The following is a 13,281-nucleotide window of genomic DNA, read 5'->3' as shown; positions in this document are numbered from 1 at the left end:
CAGTGAAAATCAGTGGAGACTAAATCAATTTAATAATATGATATAGCAAAAAATGATGCATGTTACACGTGAAGATACTGATCATGTTTATCTGGTTTGCTTGTTTTGTATATCTACTGTTTTGGATAAAAATATAAGAATATGAAGTTCCATATTTTAGTGTATTCCTGCGTATTTCAAGTGAATAAACCTTTAATTTATTGTTTAAAAATACAAACATACGTAACAGAATAACAGAAGGGGCATAGCCTGAAATATACGAGAAAGTACTCAGAGCAACATAATGAATCAAGATCATATGTTTCTTTTGATATTGTATCATAAATCAAAAGATTTAATAAAATTAAAGAATGTGAATTTAGCAAACAAGTGCACTGTAAAGCAAACAAAAAGTGCCAAATGAAAGATGGGACTGGAAAAGAAAAGGTTGTATCTAATGTATCGTTTTTATTCTCCAGGTCATGGTCACACAGCTTTTATTTATAGTGTAACACTCGTAAAAACATTAAATTGGAGCGTGTAAATGTAAGGAATATGATCTCGATATATTGTTTCTAAAATTATATCAAAATCCTCGGTCTACCGACATTCCATTTCTTGGGAGTTCAAGCCATGGTAAGTTGGTCACTTAATGCCGAGATTCGGAGGCATATGGTTTTTGTCTTGTCCTTCCGTCTGTCTGTCTGTCCGTTTGTCCGCTAAAACTTTAACCATGCCTATAACTTTTGATTGGTTGGAGCTATCGCTTTCATATTTTACATGTTTATTCCTTATTGCAAGACCTTTCTTTGGGTACGATCATATTTGACCTTTTGACCTTGACCTTGGAGTTTGACTTACTTTTGAAAAACTTAAACCTTTGCCATAACTTTTGAAAAGTTGGTGCTAGGGCTTTCATACTTCACATGTGTATTTCTTCCGAGAAGACCTTTCTTTAGATATCAACAACGTTGATCCTTTGACCTTGACCATGGAGTTTGACCTACTTTTGAAAAATTTAACCTTGGCCATAATGTTTGAACAGTTGGTGTTAGGGCCTTTATACTTCAAATGTATATTCATTGTGACAAGGCCTTCCTTTGGTTACAAACAATTTTTGGCCATTGAACCTGACCTTGGAGTTTGACCTACTTTAAAAAATCTTTAACCTTGGCTTTAACATTTGAAGATTCGGTTCTATGGCTTTCATAGTTCACGAACATGTGTATCACTTGTGACAAGACCTTCAATTGGACACCATTTGACCTTGACGTTTTACTTACGTTTGAAAAACTTTAAACTATAACTTATGGTACCAACATTTTTTATCTCTTGACCAAGAGTTTGACTTGCATTTGAGAAACTTTAACCTTCGCAATAAGCTGCCATACGTTTACATCAGTATTTCACAAACACATTTTGTTTCTGTGCAAGCGCACAATAAGAAGGAAGGCGAGAAGCAATATTTTGTCTTGGGCCAAACAGTTTTTCTTTCCTTAAAAGTAGATTTGTTTTAGGTTCTGATAGCTGAAGTTTCACAAATTTCAAGAATTGAACAAAAAGAATGACTGCACTTAACACCAGAGTTTTGGGTCATTTTCGGCAAGAAAAAAAGTAACATATCTTTATATAGTTATTTAATTTTTAAGTAGAAAAAAAAAACAAGAAAAGTCTGCAGAAATGAAAGATATTGAGAACTGTGAAAAGGTTTAGCACGTTTGGAAACAGGTTGTCACGTCACCTAACGTTAAGCGATTGCTCAGTAAATCCTATGACCTCACAGTAAAAATCATCGTATATTTTCAAACTTTTAGTTAATGGACTTGATTTTTTACATACTAATAAACAAAAGATAAGAATTTAATCAGACATACGTCATTCTTCAAAATACACATTACATTTTCCTTAAATTAAAGTGTCCGCGAACTTTTCTAACAACACTCGTACGTACAACTACCATAAAATGGAGAACAATAGATTGATATACTATATGTTGTTTAACTTCCCATTCTGGAATTTTTCACTCATTTAGAGAGGTGAGAACAATTTTTATGTGTTTGTCAGTAAAACGTGGATGTCTTCATCATCGTATAGAGGTTCAAAAAATCGTATAGACATGAAAATAAAAATAAAAACGGATTCACTCTTCGTAAATACAAACTTTTGATTGTTACAATTACGTAAATTTGCAGTTTAGATACTCAACATTCTTGTAATTAAAAGAAGAAAACTCTTTTTGAAAGGTGATTTTGTCGCAAATTAATCAGTCATTCTTTGCTCCTTTGGACATACAAAACTCTATTTTATGTCAATTTTTTTTTGGGGGGGGGGGGGTTGACTGGGTCTTTTCAATTTGATAAAAAGTGCATAGTAAAATAAAGGCAAATACACCTTTTAAAGTTGTTGGAATACAGAATGTGAAATGTGAATATGAAATGTTCTTCCATTGACTGAAACACACATGAGACAGTGTAAAATATTTGGTATAAGAAAACATTCATCTTCAATATATACCTGTAGAGATATAGACTATGAAGAGTAAATATTTTTTAAGGATAGGTTTATCGAGAATTATTTCCTCATATCATAACATCAACTGCTTTTTGTGAACAGCAAACTTTAAAAGAATGCAACGAACTTTCAATGTCTAGTAGAAGGATGATTCTTTATTGTAGCTACATTTTTACTTCCTACATCGGTGTTGTGTCATAGAGAACAGCCATGTCGTATTATAAAGTCCTGGATTCGACCTGGACGAGGATAAAACTCTTAATCTCAAACAATTAGGGGAACTCAAGCAATATTATTGTAAATTCAAATATTTTTGAGCTATAAAGATCTTCATTATTTCTAACTTTATAAAGCTTAACTGCAAATTACAACTTTTAAACAACAAACGATTTAGATAGATAAATTGAGAATAAATAAATCGAAAAATAGGTGACAAAGAAAAAAAAAATAATTTGTCTACGATATGAATGCAGCATGAATTGTAATAATAAGCATCAATAGCGTTATCTCTTGATACGAATGTTGTTCAGTTTACAGATGGAAGTATCTCACCTATCCAGTTGTCAGGAAATCCAGTGGTAGCCACAAGTGGTGGAAACTGTAATGGTGGTAACCTGTACACAGGAATTGTGACTGTGAGTTACAATGTTAATCCTGCTTTATACGGAGAGACGGTACGTTTAAGGCTAACCATCAACAACAATCCTCGTATCTCAACCACGTCTACAGGGACATTGTCATTCATAGGTATGAACAAAGTTTTCTACGTAAACGATAAAAATATCTCATTTTGTACTACATAGAATCACTTTGTTCCCATACGTTTTCAGCTGTTTTGGATTCAATGAGCTCCGGAAAAAAATCTATATGTAGTTTGTGTAAAGATAACAATAAAGTATGCATTGTGAGCTGTTATTTAAGTTTTATGAGATCTAACTTCATTTTAGTAATATCGATATCAAAATAAACAAATGATCACTAAGTCCAATATTTTGAATATTCTTCATGTAGCAATCTACAATCTGACAGGGACATCAGAGATAGCGTTACTTGGACAACAATTTACATGGACTTGTCAAATGGTCATTCCTTCACAAGAGAGTCATGCAGTTGTTCGATTTTACAGAAATGAAACCAATGTAGGTTTAGTTGGAATTGTTAGCTATTGTAGAGGACTCAGTATAGATCCCAAATACAACTATAGCTGCACATCACAGACAGAGTTTAATCTCATCATTCCATCAGAAAATATGACAGAGGAAGAAAACAACACGATATGGAGATGTTCTTACGTTTTTAGTGGAAGCCCGTCATTTAGCAGTATTCAAAAACGACTGATCATTGGAAGTAAGATTTTCAACAATCTCTTCTCTTAATGTGAAATTAAAAATACATGTTGATTAAATTAGGTTTAGCGATATTAAAAATAAATTCATTTTCTTTCGAGGAAGCGTGGTTTTGATGGCCGATGTCACTTTTCTGTAATTTTTTTTGCTGGTTTTTCTTAATATTTTCACAATCTGTCAAATTATCGATACTAATTAAGGATATAAAAAAAAGACGATTGTTGCTTTATTTTAGAGACATTTAATTTTTATTAAGATTTGACCTGTTTAATGTAGAAAATATTATTTCCGATTCGAAAACTTTATATGAAAAATTATGGCCATTTAACTCTGGGCCGTGCGCACTAACTGTGGCCTTTAAAGACTGCGATTTTTACAAAAATATAAAGTTCGAACAATTCTGACTTAGATTCAATACAAATATGTTCGTTACAATTAGTTTATCTAGGAGCATTTAGTTTGACAAAGAAGGTTATTGTCCACGAACTTTATAGACAAACTCGTATAATTGTAACATACTCAATAAATTAGCAAAATTTTCTTTTTGATAGATAAACCAGAAGTGCACATGAAGACAATAAGTCCCTACCGGATTAAAGAAGGTAACACAGCTCTAATGTCATGTGGTATCGTCACCGCCACTCCCAATACAGATATCATTTGGAGCTGGGTAAAAACTGACGGACCGAATAACATCCTCCATAATGGACCTACATATAGAATTTCCAATATACAGAGGGGACAATCAGGCACATATAAATGTACAGCCACAAACATTATAGGGACATCTCTACCAGCTACAATACATGTTGATGTGCATTGTAAGTATTCATACTAATGCATTATAATTTACTGTTCTGTAGAAATGGCAAAAACATAAAATGCCAGTATGCATACCGTAAAAGTTTTTCCCCTAAATATATGAAGTCTACAAGAATAGCACCGCCAGATAGAAATGTTGAAATTGGTATCAATTTAAATTAAAAGTTTCGTATTTTTTATCTTCACATAATCAAAAAACACATCTGCAACTTTTTATTTTTTTAAATATTCTATCATTTTATAATAATGCACAAAGGATCAATGATTGCTCTCATTTACCCCCCCCCCCCCCCCCCCGAAAAAAAAGTTTTTAAACATGGTACAAAGTTTTCCCAAAGACCAAATATCATTCTCGATGATTTTTTGAAATATCTTCATATGTTTGAAATAGAACTCAATATGCTTGAAGTTGAACGATTGGAGACTTAGGAAGTCAGAAATTCAGTTTTAAGAGATCAGTAGGAAGCAATATGTTTGCAAAAATTCAATTTAGTCACAAATAAGTGTAAGGATTCCTTTTCCATGTTAAATCGTATAATTTGTAAAGAAATCACAAATGCTAAGAAATAATAATGCAAGATAATGACAATTCAATTTGAACCCCAACCTCTTATCCTGTTTATGTACAGTGCACATGCACTTCTGAGAATGAGTAACAGAACAGAGGGCCAAACGGAAATATATTATGTCCTTGAAAAAAAAAATTGGGCTAGGCGTAAGCCACGCGTAATAAACAATTTTCAAAAGCCCCATATTACCTTTATAAGTAATTACATAACAATTTCTCCTGTCGAGATTTTTTCAACACAGTTTTTTTTTTTTTTTTTTTTTTTTTTTTTTTGGATGGAGCATATATTTTACATACTGAAGTCGTCTGATGCTCATGTGTCGTCAGTTATTAGTTATTAGGCTTCTTACAAGGTCAATAGAAACAACGTAATATGTATTTGATATTTGGTCAGTGGTCCAAGCGGAGGGAAGATATGAATTTGAAATCCAATCAATATGTCTCATGGAGGTGTTATGTGAACAACATCATGTCAGTAAGAAACACGATATAGTTATAGATATTATTCTTCTCGACCAATGAAATTTCAAAATTTTTATCAGAGGCAGAATAAAACTATTTACAGTGAAACCTGTATAATCCGACATGCACTGGTAAACAATTTTTGTGTCAAAATAGACATAGTGTCTTGTTGCACAGAGTAAAGAATATAGAAAACCGTAAAATAGGAGTAAAAATAAGGGTCAGAATTGACAGTGAAACGGATTGAACAGGTGACGGATTAGACAGTTTTTACTGCAATACAAATATGCTTACCACAATATGTAAAAGAACAATGACAACACCTCTACTGATGTCATACACACCAGAGGAGATCTTAGCATACAAGACATTAGCGTGGTGAAATTACTATATAAATTATACAAAACGATCAGGTAAAGGAGACAAAGAGTAAAGTCATGATAAAACTGTATTATTTGTTGCTTTCTTCTTGTTTTCTAAGGTAACTTTTCTTTTATTCTCTCGGTGTTTAAATTCAGTATTTGACCTAGCAAATATTCATTTTATCAAATGACATTCTCAGTTCAAAAAGACATAGGTATTTTACAAATTGTGACACGTAAAAATTTCCAAAAAAAATGTCTATGAATAATAGAACATAAATCGCTTATTACCAGAATTGCATTTTTTTTTCTTTTTTTTTCTTTAGGCTCATCCGTTTTCAAATAAATATGCTTCTGCATTGAGAGAAAAAATCAACTTTTTTTTAAAATGATAAGTTGATAATTCACATGGGTAATTAATGCTCTAATGATATCATTTCATGTTTAAAGATAATACATATACATGTACGTTACACCTACATGTATTTAGATGGTCCGAGTCTAGTAACATTTTCCCCAGATATCAACACCATAAATAGATTAGAGAACCAAACAGTGGGCCCAGTTATATGCTCAGCAGTCTGCAATCCAACATGTACATACCACTGGGCAGGAGTGAGTACAGTGAATTCAGCAAGGCTAGACCTTGGAGTACTGAAAAGAACAAAGAGGGGGAATTATACATGCACAGCTACTAACGTAATATCTTCCTCCTCAAGAAGCCTCAGTGTGACTATCAATTGTATGTTTTTAATTTTTTTTGTTTTTGTTCAACTGTTTCTTTTTATTAAAATCGCTACTATTAAGTTTTATTTCAAACTAGTCATAACTTAACTTTTTTGTAGATCCCCCAAATATTGAAGTGTTCCAAGCAAGTGGTAATCAGATTTATGAAGAGTCTTCACAGTTTAGTATTATGTGTAAAGTTGACAGCTATCCACTTTCTAACAATTATATTGAGAATACAGAAACTGGAAAGGTAGTATCTTCAAGCGGGCCGACAAAATCTCTCGTGTTCAATGAAATATCTGCTAAGTGTTATCAAACTTCTAATTACACGTGTAACAGCCGAAATTTCTATGGATCATCATCATCACGTAAACTCGGGATCTACATTTATTGTAAGTAACTTTTAATCTTGTAAAGAAAAATTTTAATTTTTTTTAATATTTCGATTTTCATATGTCTTAAATATAAAGTTTAAGACAAACATTTTACTCTAGGCAGGCCAAGACCTTTAGACGGAAAGTCTTTTTTCATAATTGGAATACAAAAAGGAAAAGGACTAAATATTTCTACTCAATTCGTTGGATATCCTCTCCCAACGATATCATGGAAATTTAAAACAAACTCATCGGATATGCTTACCACCCTTTCTGGTGAATTCCAAACATTTTCAAAACCATTGAATGTGTCGGCAATACAGACAGGTCTTACTAAAATGATTCTGCGTCCAGAGGAGTTTGGATACTACATAGTTACAGCTAGTACTCCAGGGAATATATCTCAAAACTACACAGTCACGTACCATGTGATTCCAGAAAGTAAGGTCAAATAAATCAGAGTTTGCTCTTTTTTCTTTTAAAAAAATCTTCAGTTGATTTGAAGTGATTCGACTAAGTTGATCCATGCTTTTATTTGACTGTTACCTTTCGTCTTGTCTGCCGTATGTGTCATGCTATGCCTCATCGTTTTTTCTACAACTATACCACGTACTCAAACGTATCAACTTCTGAAAACTAATATTATTTTCAAATGATTACAAGTTGTAATAGAATAAAACTCTAAGACTTTTGTAGGAAAACCAGATGCTCCAAACAATATAACACTTGACTGTGCAGTTTCAAATGGAAGAGCAATCATAAAGTGGATTCCAGGCTTTGATGGTGGAGCAGATCAGACGTTCGTAGTGTCTTACAGAACAAATACTGGACTTCACAAGAATACAACTCGGATAAACTTACGGTCCTACGTCACTATTACGGGGTTAAACGATCGAACATTATACTTTTTCAAGGTTATTGCATCAAATAGAAATGGGGAAGATTCTTCTAAAGAAGTACACTGTATGACAAAAGGTATATTTCCCTTTTTGAGCCACATGCCATCTAACATGCTTGAATCTTATCATACCGCAAGTTACCATTCTCGCACAAAAGTTGCCCATAGCCTATTATTACATGATATAATGAATTATCTTAATTGAGGTTATTATGAGTACTTAGAAACTTAAAGAGGGACAATGCTCATCAAAATAAACGGGTGAAATATTATCGTTGTGACGTAAAAAGAAAAAGTTTGTCTTTTTTGTTTAGATTAATCAGAAAATGTAAAATACCATTATTAGTGTTTTATAAACTTTTGATAAACAATTAAATCGATTTTCAAGTTTTTCATATAGAGAAGGTTGATTGATTGTATGTCTCGTTCGAGAACCTTTCACTCATATATAGACGTCACCATATACCGGTAAAGGGCTTCAACTTTATACCTTTACTTGGCACTGGGACATTGAGCAGTGAGCAATCTTTTCGTGTTAACACCTGCCGTGACACGCTTCCTCGGTTTTTAAGGTTTTCAAAGTGCAGAGCGCTTGGCAAAGGAACACAGTCAGCCGCGGCCGGGGTTTGAACTCATTTGAACCCACTACTTTCCGATCAAGGAGTAAACGCTCTAACGACGTATAAATTCTGTTTGAATTCAAGCAAACCATAAACAAAAGAAAAACAATCGTTCTCTGCAAAACAAATTTTTGCAAAAAAAAAAAAAAAAAAAAAAAAAAAAAAATCCTAAATCGGTACTAAATAATTCTCTACAATTGTCCCTTAATTAAAAAACCCCTTTGCATTCTTTATATGAGATGCATGCCTTTTACTTCCCAGAATCCACTGCTTTCCCAGAATCCACTGCCCAGGACATAGCTGACATCGTTGGAGGTACAGTTGGAAGCATTTCTCTGGTGTTAGTTATTGTCTTCTTCATCTTAATCAAGAGAAAATACCAAATTAAATGCTGGGGTATGTATTTTATTATTTGCATATCTGTAATAATTCAGTCAAACTCGCTATTACGAACTTGTTGGACCCGAGAAACACCCCCTACCCCCTGAGATAAATCTAGGGATTTGAGTTTAAACATATAAAGAAAAGTGGACTGGGACTTTCATCTCACTTCAAAAATAGCCATGGTATTCAAGATATCAAAGTTGCCCCTAACAAAATAATACTATAGTTAACTATAGATAGGTTACGATAGTTAACAATAGTTTACTATAGTTAACTATGGTATCAAAGTTTTTTACTATTGTGAATCAAAGAATTTATACTATGGATTTCAGATTGTTATGTTTTTTGTTCATCAATTCGTATATGCACATTTTTTTTTTTTTATATTTTATGGAACTATCATTTGTATATTCACATATTATTTCCAAATTTTAAATCACTGCTATCAAATTTAAGAGATTTTAAGCTTTGAAAACTAAGACGATTAAAGTTTTATAGTAAATCAAAGTATCAAAGTTTTTACTATAGTTAACTATAGTAAATTTTGTTAGGGTGGAGACACTGAATTTCTCAAGTAATTAATTGATTTGCATTATTAAATTTTACATTTTTGTGTCTTGTTGATTTCAGAAAGAATCCAAATCCTCAGGTAAGAAAATCAACACCACTGTACATGACAAGCTTTCAAAATATATACCGAAATATTTATTATATTGAGTATTGAATGTTGAATATGTTTAAAGTATTAATCTGTGTAGTATTAAGAAGGTAATTTTTTCATATTTAATAGCATGTTCATGATGATTATAGAAAAAAATTTACTGAAGCAATTCCGTATTAAATTCATCATGCATATGGAGAGTATAGCTGAATGTAGATTATGACATTTGAAAAGAAGTGTTTGAGTTGCTATGAATCTATTACAAAGCTTTTACAAAGCGTTGGTACTCCACAAGAGGAAAACGCCTGCCTGGTTGATCCTGCGTTCGAACAGCATGTTTTAGTTTATATCAATTAATGACGATATAAGTACTTTATTTTTAACAGGAAAAAGGAAACTGAAGAGCCAAACAGAATGTTAGAGATAAAAGTTAGGTATATATGAAAATTTTCAATGGCATACATTAAAATACTCAACAAAATTTAATTTTTCTCCTTTTAATTTTAGGTCAAGAAAATGATCAAAGGTAATGCATTTAATAAATTTTAAAGACATTGTTTATCATTCTGTGTAAAAATTTATCAGTTTTATTCAATTTTCCGTACTAAAATATTAGCAATAAAAGGGCGATATACATGTACATAAAGAATGTGTCTTTCCAAGAGAAAAAATGAATGAATTTCATACGTTTGAATTAAAGTTTAAAAGAAAAAATAACAAAAATGTAAATATTAACTGGCAAAAAGAATCTAAAAATGTCAACCCCTCAAGTGTTAACAATTGCAAGGTAATACCAAACAAATAACCTAGGGATGATGAACTTTAACCCAACAAGAGAATGTGATTCTTTTCTTTTGCAATCTCCTGCTGTGAATTTATTCAAATAAATGCAAATTATTTGAAAAATAACGTTTTATTAAATTTTCAAGTGATATTCTATAATTTATTTATTTATTGAATAAAAATGACATTTTTTATAGTGTGGAAAAAATAATAAAGTGGTTCTTTTCCAACAGTGTAAAAGATTATAAAAGTGATTTTTTTTCACAGAGTGAAAAAATATTAGAAGTGCAGCAAAACTCGAGATTTTCCTTCCCTTTATGAAGAGTGTTTTAAAAAAAATACTCGGCCTGTTATAAGATAGATATATAAAAAAGGAAATTAAAAATCCTAGCAGAAACTAAAACTGACAATGTTTCTCCAAATATATTTTTGAAATCCATGTTTACAACATTTTTTATCCCACAATCGCCTAGCTAAGACGTCTCGACCGCTCAACTGGGGTGTCGGAACTTATGATACAGTGTCATGAAAAGGCAGAGTCAAAGGGAAAATTAAGAAAAATGTAGTAAACAAAAAATTCAATTTTTTTTGCTGAATATGGAATTTATTTCACTCGTGAGCAGAATTTTTTTTTATATTTTCACATCCGCTCTGAACTTTGTTCCCACTTGTGATATAAATAGAAAATATTTAAAGAACGATTGAAATATGATTTTGAAGGATTTTCTGAATAAATTACAGCATTTCACTGTTAAAATGTAATAAATTCCAAATTCAACTACATAACATTGATAATCCTCTATATATTTTCTTTAAACAAATATGCTCTAAATAATTTTAAGTCTTGATAAAAAAGTATATTTTGTGATTGTATGCATCTGCAGTGGTATGATTAATGTGGATCTGGAAAATATTTTTGTTGAAATCTAAAACGATCATTATTTCTGGAAATAAATATCAATTGCAGCTATTGAAACTTAATTTCTTGCACCTTATTGCAAAGAAAAGAACAGCTATTTATACGAAAATCAACGTCATAGCCCCATGCATTATTGTCGTTGGCGATACGAAATATCTGTACTGAAAACTGTTTTTGAATGAAATATATACTAAAAAGACGCACGGACGTATTTTACAAATTCTATAATGTGTGGTGATTGAAAACGATTTTATTTTTTGAAAAGGGACTAATTTGGAATTGTATTCAATACTGCTAACATGTTTAGAGTTTTCGTTATATTGAAAATTATATTTTACTATATTTCATTTTCTTGTATATTTGTGTGTGTGTTTTTTTAAAAATCTTGTTTTTAAAGACTGCCATCCACTTCTTTGGTAGTTCTTTTATAAAGTTGTTAATTGTACGTGATCAGTTATGAATAACTTTCATTTCTAAAAAGGGTTCACTATGAAGAACTAAAGGCAATTAGTCGGGATCAGGAAAGGAGTTACGATACTATACAATCGCCAGATGGTAAGTGTTATTCTAACGAGGCACAAGCTAACCTTATTGGACACTAAAAACTATAATAATATAAGACCAAAAAAAATGAAAAAGAGAGATTAAAAGACTAATCATTGATCGTTTTGTTTCAGGACATTGTGATGAAAATATGTAAGTCTTTTTTTAACACTTGTTCTGTAAATTGATGTTTGGAACCAATTAAAAAACTTCTTCTAACTATAAAATGGATCAACTTCTTTATCGAAAACATATACAGTGCAAGTTATGAAAGTCTAGATCAACAACCCCTAAAAGAAGAAAACAAGTATGAAGTATTGGATATCGTTGAAGGTATATATATATATATATATATATATATATATATATATATATATATATATATATATATATATATATATATATATATATATATATATATATATGAATCCTGCAACCTGCATATGATAATTAAAATAGAAATTATCGTAATATTATTAAAATATTATTTTGGTCACTTTTCTCTAAACATTACTTTAGGCATATTTTCCTCAATTTACAGATTCCAAAGATCCCAAAAACACAGATTCCAAAATGATACAGTCAGCAAATGTCTACATCAATGCGTCATTTAATTGATTCAGGAAATAGTGTACATATTGATAATGTATCAGTAATCTAAAGAGTTCTAATGATAGAACTATGGTTGAGATAAAGATGTTAAAAATTGTTTGATTCTCCATTCCCATTTACATTGTTGGAATGTTACAACGATTTTTGTATCAATAAGTCGAAGAAATTCTGAATGCAGGTATGTTAAACAAATAATAAATGAATGTGTGACAAAAGAACTGAAAGTACATACTTTTTTTTTTTTTTTTTTTTTTTTTTATAATTTTTGATTTTTTTTAAATGGCTGTCTTTCGGTCTTGTTTATGCATTTCATTTAGTTTACATGGGATAAAACATTAAATGTTAAGTCAAGAAAGTTCCAAACTGTGTTTTATGTCATAATGCTATCTGTGTATCACATTGTTCTAATGTCATAGCTGCAGAACTGTACCTCTCTGGTTGAGAAAATTCGGACAGACAAACCAGAGAGCTACAGATCCATGCAAGTATTGTAAAAATCTTCGATTTACGGCGACGCTTGTTTGTCACTCACTTCGGGTATTATTTCTTGTATTATATGTATTCCCTTGCCAGTACCCGTTAATTTACCATATAGTTTACTCCCATTCCTAAAACTATTTACCTTTCAGAGTACTTTATTGTTATTCTAGAACAATCCCTACATGGACTCCACTACTGGCCCAAATAATTACTGATAGTGCCACTTTT

At 31.3% G+C, this 13,281-nt stretch overlaps 1 protein-coding gene across 1 annotated transcript; it reads left to right on the top strand.

Annotated features, from left to right (window-relative positions):
* The first annotated feature begins 1,659 nt into the window (after positions 1-1,659).
* On the top strand, positions 1,660-12,118 carry LOC133201614 (synaptogenesis protein syg-2-like). Its single transcript, XM_061337408.1, has 13 exons — positions 1,660-1,686; positions 3,051-3,237; positions 3,502-3,837; positions 4,388-4,657; positions 6,541-6,792; positions 6,896-7,171; positions 7,274-7,594; positions 7,850-8,128; positions 8,933-8,986; positions 9,686-9,704; positions 10,103-10,150; positions 11,900-11,973; positions 12,096-12,118. The coding sequence occupies exons 1-13, from the start codon at positions 1,660-1,662 to the stop codon at positions 12,116-12,118; spliced, it is 2,166 nt and encodes a 721-aa protein (XP_061193392.1).
* The last annotated feature ends 1,163 nt before the right edge of the window (positions 12,119-13,281 follow it).

Source organism: Saccostrea echinata, unplaced genomic scaffold (genome assembly GCF_033153115.1).
Source record: "Saccostrea echinata isolate AGI-Se365-2 ecotype Australia unplaced genomic scaffold, CSIRO_AGI_Sech_v1 ptg000045l, whole genome shotgun sequence".
In the NCBI taxonomy this organism is placed as follows: domain Eukaryota; kingdom Metazoa; phylum Mollusca; class Bivalvia; order Ostreida; family Ostreidae; genus Saccostrea; species Saccostrea echinata.
This window is presented reverse-complemented; position numbering and strand designations above follow the sequence as displayed.

Coding starts and splice junctions, on each gene's coding strand:
- LOC133201614 (XM_061337408.1), top strand. CDS start 1,660: ATGAAAGATATTGAGAACTGTGAAAAG. Junction 3,238..3,501: donor AGGGACATTGTCATTCATAG/GTATGAACAAAG, acceptor TTCTTCATGTAG/CAATCTACAATCTGACAGGG. Junction 11,974..12,095: donor TACTATACAATCGCCAGATG/GTAAGTGTTATT, acceptor GTTTTGTTTCAG/GACATTGTGATGAAAATATG.